The sequence below is a fragment of the Ambystoma mexicanum genome, chromosome 6p, assembly GCF_040938575.1.
Source record: "Ambystoma mexicanum isolate Mex_15411 chromosome 6p, UKY_AmexF1_1, whole genome shotgun sequence".
NCBI classification, from domain to species: Eukaryota; Metazoa; Chordata; class Amphibia; order Caudata; family Ambystomatidae; genus Ambystoma; species Ambystoma mexicanum.
The window spans coordinates 430,411,769-430,431,150 of NC_090935.1; the positions used below are offsets into that span (position 1 = coordinate 430,411,769).

Genomic DNA, 19,382 nt, shown 5'->3' on the forward strand with positions numbered 1-19,382 from the left:
TCTTGCCATGCGCTGCACCCCCACACCTGTGCCCAGTATGCATTGTACTGCTCTAGCCTTATTGGCTGTCGACCACTGTCTGCTGGTGTGCGGTTCCTCGGCTTCACTGGAGTTACACATTTTGTCTATTGGTGCGTTATATGCAGGTGTCTTGGGCCAGCTCCCGTCTATTAATGCAGCTAAGTCGGTCTGGGTGTACTAAATAGCAGGTTTTCCTGGGTCTGTGCCTTTTATCTGGTGCTTAGCACTTACTGTTATCTTTGGCTGCTGACTTTGTACCTGCACTGAGCAGTTTCTCTCAATTAGGCCCTTTTGGGGTCAATAATTTGATCTGCCACTAGATGGTGCAATGGAACCATGTTCAGCTGCTTATCCTCGCCAGCCATCGTATTAATTATCATACATGCCAACATTCCGACACTCCTGGGAAGGAGATTTCCCCAGGGAAATCGGGAGACGTGCATTTTCCCATAGGAATGCACTGGGGCTACTGTTGTTTTAGGCGGGAGATTGTGAAAAATAGCTATATTTTTCTGTGAAAAATCGGGAGTCTCCCGCCTAAATCGGGAGGGTTGGCATGTATGAATTCTTAACGGGGTTGCCGTGTAATGTTTTAATCCAACACTATCCTCCATACCGAGCTTCTCCTGACACTCTCTTCACGCTGCAACCACAGAGCTCCGGGACTTCTGAGGTCCCGTCGCGCTCCAATGTCGTTGCGTGCCACAGTGCCCCCTTTGCTGTGATAATGGAGTTGTGCTGCCGGAGCTACGAGGCCACGCCGCGGTCGCCACTCGTTATTTTTCCACCATGCAGATATGCGGCGCCAAATCCTGACTAAACACTGTGCGCGCAAGTGCGCTACGCTACCCTGCATAGCTCTCAACTGACACGCATTTGGCGGGTGTCACCCGCCTTGTAAAGGGCTGGCTCTCCCGCCAAGCCTCTTGCACGTCCATTCATTTCAATGGGCGTCTCACCCGCCAAAAACAAAATCGGGTGATTTCACCCGCCTTTACGACACAAATGGTTGAGAGCTATGACCCTGTTACCTTGTTATTGTGAAATAAACAATACACTAATGTCATTCACACCTCGTAATCACTCAGTAAATAAGTAAAATGAGAAAGGCACTTATCTAGCTACCCAAGCAGCAAAGAAAGAGGAATGACGCAGAAGGACAGGAGAGGATAAGGGACTGTGTCAGATGGTATTGGTTGAGGGGGTCATGTGACTTTGAAGTTCATGGACATAAAGAGAACGAACTACACCCAAGGAATTTATTGTGGGAAATGTCCTTTTTGGTTATGTTGTTCTCCTTTATTGTGTTGTGCCGTTAAACAATTTTGTATGCTGCTCGAGCTTTCAGTAAAGGAAGAAAGCATAATCTGAGCCTCCATCGGGACATAGAATCAGTATCCTCCATTATAAACACTTTGTAAATACATGAGATTCAGAAATTGTGAATCTCCTTGTTTTCCAACTGTACAGTGCTTCCTTGTGTACCGGGTCCCACACAGAAATGTGTCTTATACGTGATTCTATCACCCTCTGCTAGGGGCTTGGTAAAGGTTGTAATGTTCCTTAATCTTACAAAATGTTCAATACAACTTTTGAAACCTGCTTGTTTATAAGAGCTCTGATCTTATGAAAGGATATGCAGTTCATGTTATATACCTAACATGGCCTCCAAAATGCATCATGGCACCTGAGGCGCGCATTCTAGTTTTCTTTCTATACGTCGTCGATCCCAGTTGACAGCACCTTGACCTTTCAGAAATGGCGGCGTCCAGTGGATGCAGGTTGGTGATACCGGTGGTTGCTCGAGTTCGTGGATCTGCAGCGCTCTGTACACAGACTGCTCGACATGCCGAGCTCGCGGAAACCCAGCCGCCTCCACGCTCCCTGTACCCCCCAGTGGTAGCCTCGTTGACTGCGCGAAGCAAGGCTTCTTCGCAGCGTCGATATGCGGAGGAACGGCGCCTCGTACATGAAACCGACTCGGTGACCGAGAAGATCCGACTGCTCACTAAGTTACAACGGCGAAAGTACGTGATCTACCCGCAGACGTTCGCGCTTAACGCAGACCGATGGTACCAGCACTTCACCAAGACCGCAATGCTGCCGGGGCTGCCCGCGGGGGCAGCCCCCGACACCCCGGGACTGGAGCTGGAGGACCTTCGGTCTCTGGTTTGTGACGCCCTCCTGCAGGAGACCTTCTACATGAAGAAACGGCGACCCGTTCTGCATCAATTGCAGGAGCACAGCGCGGAGCCGTTCCTTACAGGTCTGGTATCCGTACTGCGGGCCGAGCTGGCGCGCCACAACCCTCTGCTCGCAGCCTCTCACCTAGGTAAATAACCCGTCAAGGGACGGGCAAACGCCATACTTGCAGACGGTGGGAACCTGTTGCTTGATGATCATGTCACAAATAGTGGGCTTATTTATTTATGATTTGTTCTTTGCGAGTTAATTTCCATGACGGGTTTCGTTGTAGTACTGTTTAAATGCTTTCTAAACTAAATATCAGTTAAAGTGATCTCCACACCAATGATGCATATAAATCGACGGCACACAAACGACGTATTCAGTAATAAGTATTAGCAATTCATAACCTTGTTTTCAGTTTTCGTGTAATTCTATTTAGTGCAGATTGTGCTGTGTTCCTAAACGGCAGTCCAACTACTATGACGCCCTACCCCTTCACATCTGAATGTCAACCACCAGGCAGGCAATATAGATCGACAGAAAATGGTTGAACATTCCATCCCAAGATTCAGTATATTTGTTGTACTTTAACATTTTCTTTTTCATTCAAATATTTATTTGGTGCACGTTATAATACGTTTCTAACACAATAGCTTGTCTAAACAAATGGCAACTAGATCATGGGTAGAGCTAATCTCAATACCCAGCTTTCTTCAGTGTGCTGTTTTTTAAGACTTCGGAGTTCCTTCGGATCACGTGAATGTGTAGAATTTGCTTACATTCTTTGATACATCAACGTGTCATTTTAAGATTGTTTTTGCCTAACGCAGCAAGTGACCATCTGGACTTTGAGGGTTAGAACTATATGACACTTAGGACCTAAATAAGCTCTGGAGACTTTAAATCATTCCCTTATTATCAGAACATGGGAATCATGCTCTGTAGAAATCAGCCACCTTAACATTTTGGTGAACTATACCCAGCATGCAGTTTAAGAAATAACTGGTCCCAATGCCATCACCTCTCCTCTACCCCCTTTCTATCACTTCCCCACACATTCATCTATATATGTACAACTTTTGGCACTGACCCCTCTGCTGGCTGGCTAGGCAAACTCTGCTATCTCCCTTGCCTTAGGGAATGTTTATTGCAATATAAATTGGCGAAATACCCCACTATACTAGTATCCACTTGAGCCTCTCTCAAGTCTTATCACTCACCAAAGGCCTACCATATTTGGCACCAAGTATTGTCTGGTCTGCGCATACTTCATCAAAGTTAAGCTTTTAAAACTGGATGCACATTTCTTGGGCATTATTTCATACTTACCAAGAACTAATCAGTTAGGAAACATGCATGCCAGCTAAAACAACCATTGCCCCTCCAGTGTCTTTCCCCTCACTAAATTGCCACTGCCCAATCCCACATTGATATCACTTTCTCTAAACGCTTATATCCAGCAGACGGGTCTGATGACGCCCAAGTAGGATCACAATATGCCAGTGCTTGGGCAAGGTCAGGCACCATAAGACCACTGTGGTGGTGATGGGTGCAGTATAAATATTTAATAACATCCACTTGGTTTCACTCTCCCACCAAGCTTGTCTTGTCTTAATCTGGTTTACAATTTATTTGCAGATTAAATGCAGTGCTCTATATCCATTTTGTAAAACATGAATCTCAATTACCCATTCATTTGTAAATTAGGAGCTTGTTCAAAGTATTGTTTGTGTCCTTCCATACAACATAATTGAGCATGTTTTTCCCAGGCAAAGTTTATGGTCCGTTTCCTGCATAGTCAGGCATCGAATTAGTAGGTAGTCTCATCCTGTCATACCTATGGGTATGGTCCAATGTGCTCTGTTGAAAGCCCTTGGAGGGACCAATGAGAGAAGTTAGGGGTTAGTATATGTGTGCATACTGGCCATTAGGGTTATGAGGGCTTGGCCTGGTCCTTGCTAGCCACCCATGGGTGCAGAGAGGTACACTAGGGAGATCAGCTGGAGGTGTGTGTGAGAGGATAGATCGTATGTTGCTACAGTCCTTATTTCGTGTCCTAAAAGTAGCTATGTTCTTATGGCAGCAGTGTTGTTCGAATTGTATGTAAAAGCAGATGCTTGCGGGAGTGTGGCTGTGCCTTTGGCTAATTACAAAAGCGCAGAGTGTAAGTAGAAAAATGCATTGGTTATAATCAAGTGAGAGCCTACAATTGGTACATCTGGAAAAAATAACATCTGGGTTGATAAATTGTGTTGGGTACGTTCTGCGTGCATCAGCTATCATTAAGTGGCTGCATTCAAAACCCCACTTAACCGTAAAGGCAGCATTCTGCCAACACCTGTATTCCATGTGGTGGTACACATTCTACAATCGCCTAGATCCCATGACTTGGTCGCCTCTTGGTCTCGCCTAAATGCAGCCTTATGTCAACTACGTAGCCCTTCCAAGTGCTATACAAAGGTTATCACCAGAGACTTCTTTAAGTGGCGATCTCTGACCACTCTCTTAGTGCAATATATTGCCCGCCCTCAGTGTCAATCTAGTGCGATACGCTGCTCACTCTGAAGTCCGTCCAACAGAAACACATTGACCATGTCACAGGTCAGGTGCAGACGGACAGAGTAAGAGTAATATATTGCCCACCCCTAAAGAATCCAAATGAAGCACATAGTTCACCACCAAATCCATTGAGGTGCAACACATTTCCCACCCCTTCAAGATTTAATCTGTGCCATATATTGCCCACCCCAGTTCATTGAATTGTGTGCCCACTCTCAAGTCTGTCCAAATGGGATACATTATCCCCATCAAACAGTTCAAATGCAGATACTGTGCCCACCCTCAAAGCATTAGTCATACATTGCCACAGTCCACATGTAACACATAGTCCACCCCCAATACATCCTGGTGCAACACGTTGCCTGCCCTCAGGAAATAGTGCAATATTTTTTTAATTTATTATTTTAAAAGAATTTTTTTAATTTCCAACCCACTCCCACAAAACTAAGCTGGTGTATTACCTAGCCCTCTTTCGTAGTTCTTCCAAGTGTGGGATGCTGGACGCCCCCAAGATTCTTCCTGGTGCCATAACCTGGCTATTCTGATGGAGGGGGGGTGAGCTGAGTCAGTGAAAAGATATTGAGGGGGGAAGCAGGACCCCGATGAATAAGAAAGGAGCTAAGCAAAGTAACTAAAAGGAGAATTGGTGCTGCGCGTGGTTTGACTGCTGCCGGTCAGTACCTGTTATGTGAGGGGTTGCAGCAGGGTTTGAGGTTGCAAGGTGGTGAAGAGCCAGGTTAATGGCCTTTCTGAGAGTTGGTCCTCTGAGACAGATGGTGAGGTGAAGGGCATTCAAGAGGGTAGGTTCTAGGACTGAGGATGGGGTGCACCAACAGGAGGTTTCCAGCACCTGATCTTAGGCATCGGTTGTGGCAGTTGCGTGTATGTTTGTTTTGGAGGCATACAGGGCCTTTCTTGTGTAGGGAACGATGGGTAACGCAAATGGCTTTAAAAGAGGCCCAGCGGCTGATAAGCAGTCAGTGGAGCAGCAGAGATGTGCTCTCTGCGGGATGAGTGCAAAGGGGAGCCTTTTAGATCCGTTGGAGGTGCCTAGATAGTGAATTGGCATAGTCTAGGCAGGATCGGATGATGGCCATAATTGCAGAGATTCTGTGAGTGTAATGGAGATAAGGAAATATGTGCTTGAGCATTTGGAAGTGGCATACTCTGGAGTCTGCATTCATGTGGCAGGATAGGGTTAGGTCTGAATTGAAGGTGCAACCAAGGTTTTTGGCTGAGGATGATAGTGGGTGGGGGTCCTAAGGATGGCAGCCAACGGGTGGGTTGGGGAAGGAGAGCAGTTTTGCTGCAGGTTAGATTTCTGTTTTTCCAGGATTGAGGAGGAGGTGATTGTGCGTCATCCAACATTCTTGTCTGTGAGGGACAGGATGCGAGTTGTGTGGGGGTGAAAACGGGGAGTTGGGGATCTTGAAAATGATCTGTTTTATCAGCGTAGTTGTAGCAGGGAGATTGTGGGAGCGGATGAGTCTGGGGAGTGGGGATAGTTAAAGGTTGAAGAGGAGAGGGAAGCTCCATGAGAGACTCCCATGAGGTACAGGTCTCGGGGGGGGGGGGGGGGGGGGGGGGGTATTGGGGCAGATGAAAAAGGGTACTGAATGGCGATTTGTGAGCAGTCTGAAAGGAAAGAGGAGGTCCATCTTATGGCAGAGCCTCTAATGCCTAGGGAGAAGAGTCTGTTTGTGAGAGCAGTGTGGTATTGGCCGGGAGGTGAAGCAGGATGAGTGCGGCGTAGTCTGCTGAATCTGCTGTTCTTTTCAGGTCCATGGAGGGGTCTGAAACCTAACTGAGCAGGGTCTGGAAGGCTGTGTGATTGTGAGAAGAGGCTGAGCTGGGAATATGCTGTGCAATCCTGGCAAGTAAGCATTAGTTGGAGATGGGGCGTTAATTGAAGGGGAGGAGGGGTATAAGGGGAAGCTATTTTTAGTGAATGTGCAATAGCACCTGGAGCGTTCCAAGTGCTAATGGGATTACCTCAATAAATTATCTCGGGCTCAAATGACCAGACGGACTCAAAAGAATATGGTAAAATACAACTTTATTATCAGTTCAATAAAGTAGGGAAACCTGTTGAACCAGCAAATTGCAGCTCACTCACTTTTCAATGCATTTTGATTACCCCAAAGGTTTTATACCTTGCCTATGTCCGCTATGACATCATCCTACGTGGCTAACTGTAAAAACCTACAGGGAGGAGGGATTGGTTAACGGAAATGTATACATATAGTTGTGCAAGTGTTAGTATCGTTATTGGATGCTTCTTATCTGGTAGGCACGCCTTTAACTAGCTCTACATAAAATACAGAGAACGTAATAACAGCAGCAGATGGGCCTGTGCAACAATGTAGGGTTCACCATTACATGGCCCTCATTGTTTGGCACACTCCTTATACAATGCAGATGTCATTTTCTTAGCGTGGCTGCTTTGCTTCCGATCTATTTCCTACTTTAGCAAGCTTCATTGTTATCTTGTCTACCTTGCGTTTCAACATATATACATTTATTACATCCCTTGTCACTTAATGTTGGTGTATATGGTTTTTCTTCATATTCGCATATGTTTACTTCATTCTTTGTTCTTTAGATATTGATACCTATAGTTCAGTGTGTCCACGTATCTTCCCTTTAATCGTATAATTTTACATCTGCCAGACTTTACTTATAGTTCTATTTCCAGTGGTGTCTGCAGGCTCATGTCTACAGCATCAGTTTGAGGGTACATTTAATATGGTTGTCTGAGCATATACCGTGTCTAATGCCTTCAATGTGGTATTGGGATGATACCAGGTGTCAAACCCAGTGCTTTCTTGCTGTTCTTCCAGTATGACGGAGGTGAGTGGGTGGGCTCTATAAATGTGTACACCTGTCTCTCTACATCCATATCTTTGTCACCCCTTTCACATCACCTGCATTCTTTGTGTTCATCCACACTCCAGGTGATATGGTAACACTCCCCAGTTGGTCAACGGAACACCCAACGTCCCACATAGTTCTGATGATCCTTAGCCTAATAAAACATTGTTCCTGGGGGTGCTGTAGTGTCAGGAATTGTAAAGTTCTTAGATGCAAAGAGATAGCGCTCTGATGCATTACTCTGATGTAGACACATGACACAATCTTGTTAACACATTATGTAACCCCTATCTTCTGAGGGTCATTATTCTCATTAAACCAGCAAAAGCAGATATGACATCACACATATGATCAAGATTTCCATGTAGGCAAAGAGCATGTTTGAATGTGTACATAGTGGTGGTTTTAATTTAAACGTATGGGTAACTAATATCTCATTAAGCTACACTACACTATACGCCTCCAGTCTCCATGCACCCAGCAAGCATCCAAGAAAGGGTCCGTCCTCTCTCCACAGGCTTACATAAAGCTGTTGTCCCCGCCCACTGAAGGGCCGGCCTCTCACCAAGGCAAGTGTTTGTTTGGGCAAGGGTTGCCAGGGTCGTTTTCAAGAGAGATGGGATGCAGAGTGGGACACCTTTTCAGGTATTCTGTGTGATTCCCAGGTCAGGGGAGTTGGCAGTTTGAGCCCAGAGGGGATGGTAATTATAGGGTATGGGGCGATGAAATTATACAGTGTTGGGTCAAAGAGGAGGTTGTCTGTTGCACTAGGGAATGGAAGAGCCTCCCAGAACAGGGGATAGCTTGATGACTCAGGATAATTACATTCTGTGGACAAGTTGCTTTCCAGAGCCCCCATCTATGGTAATTAGTGGAACTGGTTTTGCAGGGTACAGAGATGCTGCATGCAAAGACAAAGGGGAGATTAAATATAGGGGCGAGTGGAAGGAAGGGTTGAAAGGAGTTCCAGGCTGCATCTGAGCAACAGATGGAACTGGTTCTTTAGAGGGATCCTGGCTTGGGTGCACAACCCCACACCCACGCAGTGCAGGGACACTTAGGAAAATACATTTGGGAAAAATAAATCACCCAATACTTTTGAAAATGGAAGTTGTGCAATACATTGATATGATTTTAGTGGGGAAATTAAGTCCTGTACTACATTGCAAATGAAAACGCCATTTCCACAGCCCACCCTCTGATCCCGAAAGGGTCCACATCAGCTGGGTTGGTAACCATAGTCCAGAAAATTCTTGAGTATGGGTTCCAGGATGTGAGGGGGATATGAGCCATGGTTTAGAGTCCAGGGATTTGGTAACAGTTTTATATGAAGCACCAGAGTAGTTTGCAGGTGACAATTGGTGAAAGGAACCCCCCAACAGCATACAGGAAACCTGAAAGCGGTCTTCCCCCAGAAGGAGCTGAACTAGTCTTTATTCCATTCAGAAAGTCTTTGGCTGTATCGTTGGGGTGGCCCCAAGGAATTGATGGGAGCGGCATTGGTGAAAGATTTCATCTGAGGAGTCTGCAACACAGACGCACTGCTCTAATCAAATAAGTACACCCACTCGGACATGGAAAGCCAATATCGTGTTTTGCTTTTCTTTTATATATGATATTTATTTGTATCGCGCTCATACACAAGTGTTTCAGATCATGACTAGGCAAGGGAGGAGAACATGGGAGGACCAAAACAACCATCTGAATAGGCTTAGTGACCTTGAGAATGTGCAAGGGAGAAATTGAAAGTGCTTAACAAGGGATAATCCCAACCAAAGGTACTGCAGCCAGCAAGGTGGCAAGTGCAGGATTAAAGCACAGACAAGAAAGGGGACTGTGGGGTTATAGATACAGACCCAAGGGCAAGGGTTGCCGGGAGGCAGTGCGGGTGTGAGGCAGGGTGGCCATAGACTTGGGCTCGAAATCGGAGGGCAATCGAGGTGTGCAGTGCCGAAGCAGACAGATCAGCAGGGGAGAGGAAGAGAGAAGGCAGAAGCAATGAGGAAGGTCTTGAGGTGCTTTCAGAACTGGAAATGGTTCTCAAGTTTCAGAGTGGCAGGGAGGCTGTTCCAGAGGGAGACCCCGGCCGAGGAGATCTACCACCAACTTGTTGCTTGGAGAAGAGACTGACCCTGCGGGAGTTGAGGTGGAGGACTGAAGAGCTCGAGTGGGAAGCTATTTACGGAGGGAGAGTTGAATGTGTTTTCCACCCAGGCGCCAGAAATCTTTGTGGACAATGCAAAGGGTCTTGAATTTAATCCTTGTATCCACAAAGAGCCATGGCGAGATTTCAGTGCTGGAGAGCTACAATCCCAGGTCTTGAGGCCAAGGACAAGTCTCACAGTCCTGTTCTGGATGAGTTGCAGAGGGCGGAGAGTAGAAGCAGACAGATTTAGAAAAAGCCTTTTGCGGTAGTCCAGCCTGGAAAGAACCGGAGCTCTAGAGACGGTAAGCTTCTGGGTGGAGGAGAAGGAAGAATACCTCTGAGAAGGTGCAGTTGGTAGCTGACTTCTTAGAGGCATCAGAGATGTGAGAGGAGTGTGGGTTCGAAGATGACACTGAGGTTTTTAGCTTCACAGGTGGTGCAGGAGGAGGGTCAAGGAAGGCCAGCCAGAGAGTGACGGGAAAGGAGGGTCAAGGTGTGCTGATGAGGGGGGGGCGTGGCTAGGAAGCCATGTGAAAGGACGTGTCTGTACGGGGGCTCCCGAAGATCCGCACATTATCCGACTGAAAACAGTGCAAGGACCGATGTAATTTGGCTGAGACCGATATGACAGCGCGCATGAATCTCAGGTGAACGTGAGGATATGTTTCGATACGGGCCTGCACCGTGAGAGCGCAACAAGAAACTAAAAGAAGATCTGGAGGCGAGATTGCGATGAACGAGAAAATGGCCGCCGCCGCCGCCGAACGAAGGAACAAAGGGGTGCTTGATCTGGGCGCCTGACGGTCGCATTGGAGCTTGGTGGTGGTTTAGGTGCATGACGCGGGTGCATCAAGGTCATTAAGGACACCCAGTCCTGCGAGGCCGACGACGTGGACCTGGGAAGGGTGCAGGGCCTGATCGAAGATACTTTGTAACCGGAGCGTGCGGTATGACCGGGAACTGTGCCCCGGGCCCTTTGTGGCCTAAAGTGGGCCTCAGAGGGTGAGGCGCGACCTGGCTTAGCTAGGTAATAGACAAGATGGCCGGGGGGGGGGGACGACAGAGGAACTTTGTGTCAGAGGAGTGGTGATCACAACGGGGCACCCGCAGAGCGCACTGTGACACCCTGCCCCAGATCCGAGCGGGGATTGAAGGACGTGAGACATGTCTAACAAGCCCCTGAGAGCGAAGACCAAACAGCACACGCTCGACGAATACGCTAAAACGCCTCCCGGCCCAGACGGAGCCAAAAGCAAAGACAAAACGCAAGCCAAGGAAATGGCCGCCGGGGGTGCGAACCACGAGGTCCTCTCTGCGATCGCAGACCTGAAAGCGACCTGGGAGACCAAGCTCCAGCTCGCTGTGGCTGAACTGAAGACCACAATGGAACGCCAGGTTGGGGCAGTGCAGGAGGACGTGAACCTCCTAAGGCAGGACGTGCGTACCCTGGCAGAGCGCACGGAGACTTTGGAGAAAGAATTGGGCCCTACCGCGGCGGACTGCGCTGTGCATAAGCGTGAACTCCATGCCCTGGTGCAACGCGTGGGCAACTTGGAGAGTAGGGCGGAGGAGGCAGAAGGGCGCGCCCGGAGGAACAACATTCGCATCGTGGGCCTGCCGGAGGGTGCGGAGGGCCACAATCCAACAGAATTTATCGAAAACATGCTACTGCAGGAGATCACGGGAGGCACCCTGTCGCAGGGTTTTGCGGTTGAGAGAGCGCACAGGGCCTTAACTAGGAAGCCACCACCGGGAAACCCGCCCAGGCCAGTGATAGCTAAGATCCTTAACTACCGGGACCGAGAAAGGATCCTTGAATACTTCCGCAAGGGAGGCACAATACAACGAGGAGCGGCGAATATAACGGCCTATCCCGACTACACGCTGCAGGTTCAGCGCAGTCGTATGAACTTTGGAACGGTGAAGAGGAGATTGCGGGAAGCGGGGCTTAAATACATGTTGCTCTATCCGGCCAAACTGAAGGTTTTCTTTCAGAGCAAGCTACTGTTCTTTGTCACCCCGGAGTATGCTATGGAGTGGTTGGATGCACACAACTGCCCTCAGGAGTCAGATGTTCAGACGGCCGGTGGAAAATAAAGGACGAGATAAGTAACGCTGTAGGCCCGGTCGGGTCATGAGCATTGGGACTAGATTATAGTCACTGAACTCGCTTGAGAACATGCGCGCGCCAGGGGTTATGAAACGTGATCCTTGCGCGGACATGGTTGCGAAGTTGAGGAGCCGCCTGAAGCCACCCTTCACACCCCCTTTTTTGTGTTTAGTTTAGTCACTGTTAGTGGGGTGACACCCTGTCAGGTTCTCTATTTGGGTTTCCAAGGAGGACCGAACACAGGGATGCCTGAGATCCAGGGATGGAGCTGGGCAGTTGTTGGGGGTAGGGGTTTGGGGGGGAGTTTTAGTTTTTGTATGAGCCTGGGGGTGAAACCGGGAGTGGGTATTCGCAAAGTGGGGAGGGATTGCCTCGGATGGGGGGAGGAAACTACTGATAGGCCATGGGAGACCTCAGGATATTAACGTGGAACGTTAGGGGGCTTAACAGTTATCTTAAGCGAAATAAAGTCATGTTGTATCTTAAGAGGCAGAAGATAGACGTAGCCCTGCTACAGGAGACACACCTAAAGCGAGAGAAACTGGAGCTGGTAGGGAGGAAGTGGAAGGGAACAGTGGTAGGATCAACGTACTCCGCCTATGCCAGAGGAGTGCTGGTGTGGGTGGCGCCACACGTCCCATTCAAGCTAATTGAGGAGGTTGTGGAGGAGGATGGGAGGTTGGTTATGGTGAGGGGGCTGGTAGAGAACAAGGTAGTGTGCATTGTAAACACATACGTGCCTAACCAGGAAACGGCGACATATTTTAGGACGCTGTGCACTAAGCTCAGTGTTGGGATGGGGGGCACGGTGATATGGGGTGGTGACTTTAATTGCGTGTTGAACCCCAGGGAGGATAGGTCGGATGACAAGATGGCTAGGCCCAGCCCGGCCGCTAGGGTATTGCAGATGCTGCTGGCGGATTTTGGCCTAGTGGATGTGTGGAGAGCGAAACACCCGAGCGCGAGACAATACTCGCACTATTCGGCTCCGCATCTACTGCACACGAGGCTTGAATACTTTTTCACTACGCCAGACATAGTCGCGGAGTGCGACCATATAGACTACAGGGCGAGGGTCCTCTCTGACCACTCGCCCCTGGTCATGCGATGGCAACTGTATTCCCCACGAGCGCGTATACCAACATGGCGCCTAAGGGCGGAGGCGCTCAAAGACCCCGCCTTCAGAGAGGATATTAGAGAAGAGATAACTGCTTATTTTGAGGTGAATAAAGGGAGCGTTAAGTCGGCTGGCACCTTATGGGAGGCCTTTAAGGTCGTAATGCGGGGGATCGCCATTGCGAAGTCTAAGGGGTTGATGGGGGGAGTCCTGGCGGATTTGCATAGAGCTGAGACTGCGCTGGAGGAGGAGTTGAAAGGTGGTGGGACAGATGCGGAGGCGGTCTCCAAATTGCAACAAGAGTGTGCGGAACACTGGGACAGGCTCTGTAATTTGAACTATAGAAAGTATATTGAGAGATTGCATGCGGGGGGAGATAAAACGGGCCGACTCTTAGCCTGGCTGTACAAGAGTGAGACCCTACGATCCCCGATCAGAATGGTAACCAATGAAAAGGGGGAGGAGGTAGACACCCAAGAAGGCGTGAACAGGGCATTCGTGGAATACTATAAGGTCTTATACGAAGGTTGCGAGGGGGGCAGCCAGGAGGAGATAGACGAAGTGCTGGAAGATGTAGGCTTGCCCAAGGTCAGCGATGAGGAGCGAGAGGAGCTGGATGCTCCGATCACACTGGAAGAGCTGAAGGAGATTGTGAGACAGTTGCCCACTAGTAAGGCCCCAGGGGCAGATGGGTTCCCCAGTGAATTTTATAAAGTTTATGCAGAGGAAGTGCTCCCGCCCATGTTGGAAATGCTCAACGAAGCGTACGAGATGGGACGGTTGCCGGAGTCACTTAGGGAGGCGATTATAATACCGCTCCCCAAGCCGAATAAACCGGGACATGATTGTGGCTCCTACAGGCCCCTGTCGATGCTGAACCAAGATAGTAAGATCCTGACAGCTGTCCTGGCTACTAGAATGCGTAGAGTGATAGGCAAGCTGATCCACCCGGACCAGACGGGCTATGTCCCTAATAGGAACATCACTCACAACCACAGGCGCCTCCACAGGGTGGTCGAGTGGGGTGGTGGTGAAGACGGCGAAATGGCGATAGTAGCATTGGACGCGGTTAAGGCGTTCGACTCTGTTCGGTGGCCCTGGCTGCTAGCGGCTCTGAGAGGGTACGGGATGGGACCAGGTTATGTTAGGTGGGCCGAGATGTTATACAGTGCACCACTAGCCAGGGTCCGTACGGGCGCAGTGGTGTCAGAGAGATGGCAGTTGGGCAGAGGCACTAGGCAGGGGTGTCCTTGGTCCCCAATGTTGTATATCCTGGCCCTAGAGCCCTTAGCGATTTACCTCCGGCAGCAATATGACCCGGTCGGCATCGATGTGAGAGGAGAGTGTCACCTTATATCCCTGTATGCAGATGATATGCTGTTATACCTAAGATACCCAGAAGAAAATTTGCAGTATGTCTTAGAGGTGATGGGGAGGTATGCCTGGTTGTCCGGTATAGCGGTAAACCCTCAGAAATCCACTCTATTTCCGCTGGGGGGCTATGTGGGGACTCCAGTGGAGAGGTTGCCAGTGTTGCAGATCCCGTGGGCGACGAGATCCTTTAGATACTTGGGGATTGATGTGTATCATACGACCGTGGAAGAGCACAAGCATAACACTGAACTTGCTGTGGGGAAGATCGAGAAATGTATGAGGTTCTGGGAAAGATTACCACTAGCTATGATGGGCCGAGGAGCCATGCTTAAAATGGTAGTGCTGCCCAGGCTTCTGCATTACTTTAACAACATCCCCTACATGATTCCTAAGAAGTTTTTTGTGAGGCTACATAGTGTTTGCAGAGAATTCCTGTGGCACGGCATGCGCAACAGAGTCGCGCTGTGGAAGCTGCAGAACTTCTATGAGAAGGGCGGAATCAAGCTGCCGAACTTTGAGGCATATTATGTGGCAGCGCAGCTACAATATGTGTCCAGGTGGCTCTCTGATGAAGAGACCCCTGAACACAGGCTGTTTGGGAGGGATTGCTCCCCTTTTTACTTGCGAGAGGTGATCTGGGTGGCTAATGCATGCATGAGGGAGCGGCCTAGTATGCTAGCTTTGGGACGGAACATGTGGAAACGGGCCTGCCGGATGATGGGCAACCCTTTGCCGTGTGTGTTGCAGTTCCCATTGGTCGCACTGGCGAAGGGAGATGGGCAGCTCAGGGCAACCATTCGGATATACTGGGAGTCAGTGGGGTTGGTCACCATGGGAGATATTTGGCAGGATGGGACCATCTTGGAGTTCGAAGAATTAGAGGCAGGGTCGGGACTGCACAGGGGTCAATATGACATATCACAGGATAGTGCAGGAGATCCGGAATAGGTGGCCCGAAACTACCCTGGCCGATAAACCGGATGCCCCGGTGGAGATACTATATGACACATCAGAGGGTGGGCATGAGGTCTCTAGGTTGTACGAGATGTTGATGACGAAGGCTGGGAGCGATTTAGAGCACTTGAGACTGGAATGGGAAACAGAGATGGGGGCCCCGATGGCAGATGGGTTGTGGGAGCGAGCCCTCGGGTATCATAAAAGAGTATCGAGAAACGCCAGGTTTAAGCAAATACAGCTTTATATAACGCACAGGGCATACCTGACCCCTTTGAGAATATCCAAATTTCGGGATGTTGGACGCCAGGCGTGCCCCAAGTGCGACGAGGAGAATGCAGACATGATACACATGTTTTGGGCGTGCCCAGTAATTGCAAGCTATTGGGGTGAAGTGGCGCAGAAGCTGGCAGGAAAGGGTGTTACGCTCAAAGTGGATTCGGCCTGGGCCTGTTTACTGGGGGGATATCCCAGAGCGCGTAAACTTAGACATGTCGATAAATTGAAAGATCTGGCTTATGTGCTTGCTAAACGTAGGATTGCCATGGGTTGGAAGGAGTGTCATAAGCCACGAACTGAGGTCTGGTGGAGGGATCTCCAAAAATGGGCGGAGGCCGAGACGGCTGTGTGGCGAGATGCCAGTATCGCAGGGGAGGAGGAGGAAATGTGCTCTCTTGCGGCATGGAAACTGTTGATAGCTGAACTGTTTGGAACTGGGTCGGCTTCAATTGAATCTGAGAGTGATGACGCCCCCTCGCCCACAGCGGATATCAATGGCGAACACCATACAGGCTCATAGGGGGGAGGGATGGGGATTGCAGTGCTGTTTGTTGTTAAACGTGTTTTATTTATGTTCAAGTTGTAATGTCGTGTGGTTTATATATAAAATAAAAATATATTTAAAAAAAAAAAAGGTGTGCTGATGAGGAGAATCTGTCTAACTGGCATTGAGGCAGAGATCATTAGCGGCACACCACTCATGTATAGCAGACAGTCAGAAATGAGAGGAGACGATGTGGCAGAGGGAAGCCTGAAAACGAGTCAACCGCATAGCATTGAAAGTTGTAGCATAGAACAGCAATGTGGTGGACAAGTGCATGGTATTGGTTGTAAAGCCAGGGAGAGAGGTTGGAACCCAGGGGAACCACTGCAGGTAGAAGGTGAGATGGAGGAAAGGAAGGAGCCAAGTTGTACCTGGGAGGGTCGATTAGAGAGGAAAGGGGTCAGCCAAGCCAGGGCCTGACCAGTGATATCCAAGTTGTCACGGAAACGGTTGAGCAGGGTGGTATGGTTGACCGTGTCAAAGGTAGAAGAGAGATCAAGTAGAATGAGAACATAAGGGATGATGGTCATGGTTGGAGAGCATGTCTTCGCGGATGTTCAGGAGAGCAGTCTCCCTGCTTCTGGCAGCTCTGAAGCCAGACTGGTCATGGAGACGACCAACAGAGCCAGAGTGGAGATTTAGCTGGGAGATGGCCAGCTTTTCTAGGATTTTGCCTAGGAAAGGAGTGATGTAGATTGGGTGTTGGTTAGATGGGCATGAGGGGTTGGCTTTAGGTTTCTTCAGAAGAGGGTGCACACGGGAGCGCTTCAGTGGGGAGTGGAAGGCTCAGGAGGTGGAGTGGTTGCAGACGTCAGCCACAGCAGGAGCAAGTGTGTTAATGTGGTCCTTGATGGTTTTAGACGAACAGGGAAGAACCTGTTATGATGAGACTTTCATAGATCAGACTTGTCTAGAAACCTTGTCGGAGGACGGAGGACAGGAAGAGAAAGAGCGAGGGGGTGGCTGCAGGCTGGTCAGTTTTCAAGGACAGAAGGGGGAAGAGGTGGAGAGGATGAAGGTGGACAGGATTTCCTGGGTTTTATAGATTAAGTGGGAGGCAATGGCATTGCAGAGGGCCTGGGAGGCGACGGAAAAGGTAGAGACTGCAGCAGGGTTGGCCAGCATTCGGCCGAGTTGTTAGATGCCTCAGACGCGGGCTTGGATGTGGGCTCTCCTCTTAGTTTGGATGAGGAACCAGTATTGCCTTTGGAGCAGGTGGCAAGTCAGTTTGCCAGAGGATGTACAGGAGGCATGCTGTTTCCTCTCCTCTGCGTTTATGGGTAGCTAGGTCAGAATTATACCAGGAATTGCACTTGGGTTTGGGCTTCAAGCAGATCCTTATGACGGAAAGAACAACTAGAATATCAGAGATGGAAGAGTAGAGCATAGAGAGGGCTATGTCGGGGGGAGAGTCAGCTAGCGGAGGAGGAGAGAGAAAGTTGCGGTGAAACCCTCAACTGACACACGCTTCATGGGTCGGATGACCGAGAAGGTAGGTGGCAGTGTTGGAGTTGGCTTGGCCAGAGGGGTAGAGAGGGAGAGATGGGAGGAAAGGAGGGAGTGCTCACTCCAGGAGAGAGGAGTGGTCAGACAGATGTAGAGCGGGAGATCAGAGGAGATTAAGACAAAGTGTGTGCCCTGCCGAGTGAGTTGGGCCAGAGGGGATTATAGTAAGGGAGAGGGAATCGCAGTCCAGAGGAGGAGCAGGGAATATCCAAATTGATGTTGAGGTCTCCAAGAAGTAGGAGTTAAGTGGTTGATGCCAGGATGGAGGACAAGAGGTGAGCCTACTTGGAGAGGAAGGAGATCTGACCAGATGGGGGAGGGGAGAGGGACACTCTGAGACAAGGCATTCAAAAGAGGAGTACATCTGTGTGGGAATGATAGAGGCAGGAATCCACTCGGGGAAGATCAGGGCTACACCCCCTCCGGACTGGGGGGGATCTGAGTGCGAAGAGGGTCTTGTAGCCGTCGGGGAGGAGAGTGTCAAAGCTTGTGACAGAGCTGGCCTTTCACCATGTCTCAGTGAGACCGAGGACTTCACGGTCGAGTTCCGGAAGGCGGCAGATGTCAGAGGAGTGTTTAAGTACCATTTACCATATTGACTCCAAGTTGAGGTTTAATGGGCGTTTAAACTAGACATTGAATACTAATCCATACTGAGAATGTGTTTAAGGTGGGGAGTATTTTACACACTGTTTTTAATAAAAATTAAATTGTATAATTTGCTTCTGAAAAAGTGTAAATAGTATGCGACAAGCGACTAGAACCTCACTTAACTTAAACATGTTAGAGTTGTGTAGCAAAGATGTCTGGCCTCAAACAGACTTGGAAAATGTTCTTAAACACATTGTGTATGAACACACCACATAGATGCAGCTTTATGATTAACGCACACAACACGGGAACTCTGAAATACTTTCGTGCAATACAAGTAAGCATTCACTGAAAGCATCACTTTTTTGTTAAAATGTTACTACCCAATTGTACATCTTATTACTGCTACAGTCCTAAAATGCTAGGAAAATTAAATAATCCTGCAAAATGCCTCTCTTCAGACACAAAACACAGAATCACTTAAACAGAAATAAACCAAATCCCATCTCACGGATTGCTCTTTCCAACCAGCTTGGAGAAGAGTTTAGAGAAACATTGCTGTACCTCTCTCATTCATGGTCTGTATTTTCATACATGTAGGTAAGAATCAAAACGTATTTTCAAAATTTTAATACATAGTAAGACCTGGTACGACACTTATCTGGAGGCCTGGCTCCTGCGGTTCGAGGCGATGGTCGTCGAAGTGGTGATCTTTAGTGTGTCGTTGAAGCAGTCGTTCAAGGGCTAGCTCGGTTGAGCTGTGGCAGTACTCCCTGGTCAGAGTAGACGTGCGACTCGCCAGTGATTCGTGTCAGTTCCCTGCGTTGGGGAGTCGATTTGGGCCGAGGAGGTGAGGTACTTAACTAGAGCTCCATGCAGCGTTGTGGTGCTTCGAAGTGCAAGCAAATTCGAATTGGTGGAGAAGAGCAAAAGCCAGTGCCATCCCTCTAGTTCAAGGTGCAGTGAAAACGGAGTGACCTGTTCATTGCAGTAGAACAGGGAGCTTCGGCTGGTCTGCTGTGAGGCCCACTTGTAGGGGACTCTAGGACTATGTTTCTATTGAGGTCTGCACCCCAGCTTAGGAGATTCTGGTAGGTCCTTGTCCACAGCAAAGGACACTCCC

At 49.0% G+C, this 19,382-nt stretch overlaps 1 protein-coding gene across 1 annotated transcript in view; it reads left to right on the forward strand.

The window, feature by feature from the left end:
• The first annotated feature begins 1,758 nt into the window (after positions 1–1,758).
• Positions 1,759–19,382, forward strand: part of MRPS30 (mitochondrial ribosomal protein S30) — a 104,166-nt gene continuing 86,542 nt past the window's right edge. The window contains exon 1 of the mRNA XM_069627241.1: positions 1,759–2,353. Coding sequence (XP_069483342.1) covers positions 1,780–2,353 — 574 coding nt within the window. The 5' untranslated portion in view covers positions 1,759–1,779. The remainder of the gene's footprint in view (positions 2,354–19,382) is intronic.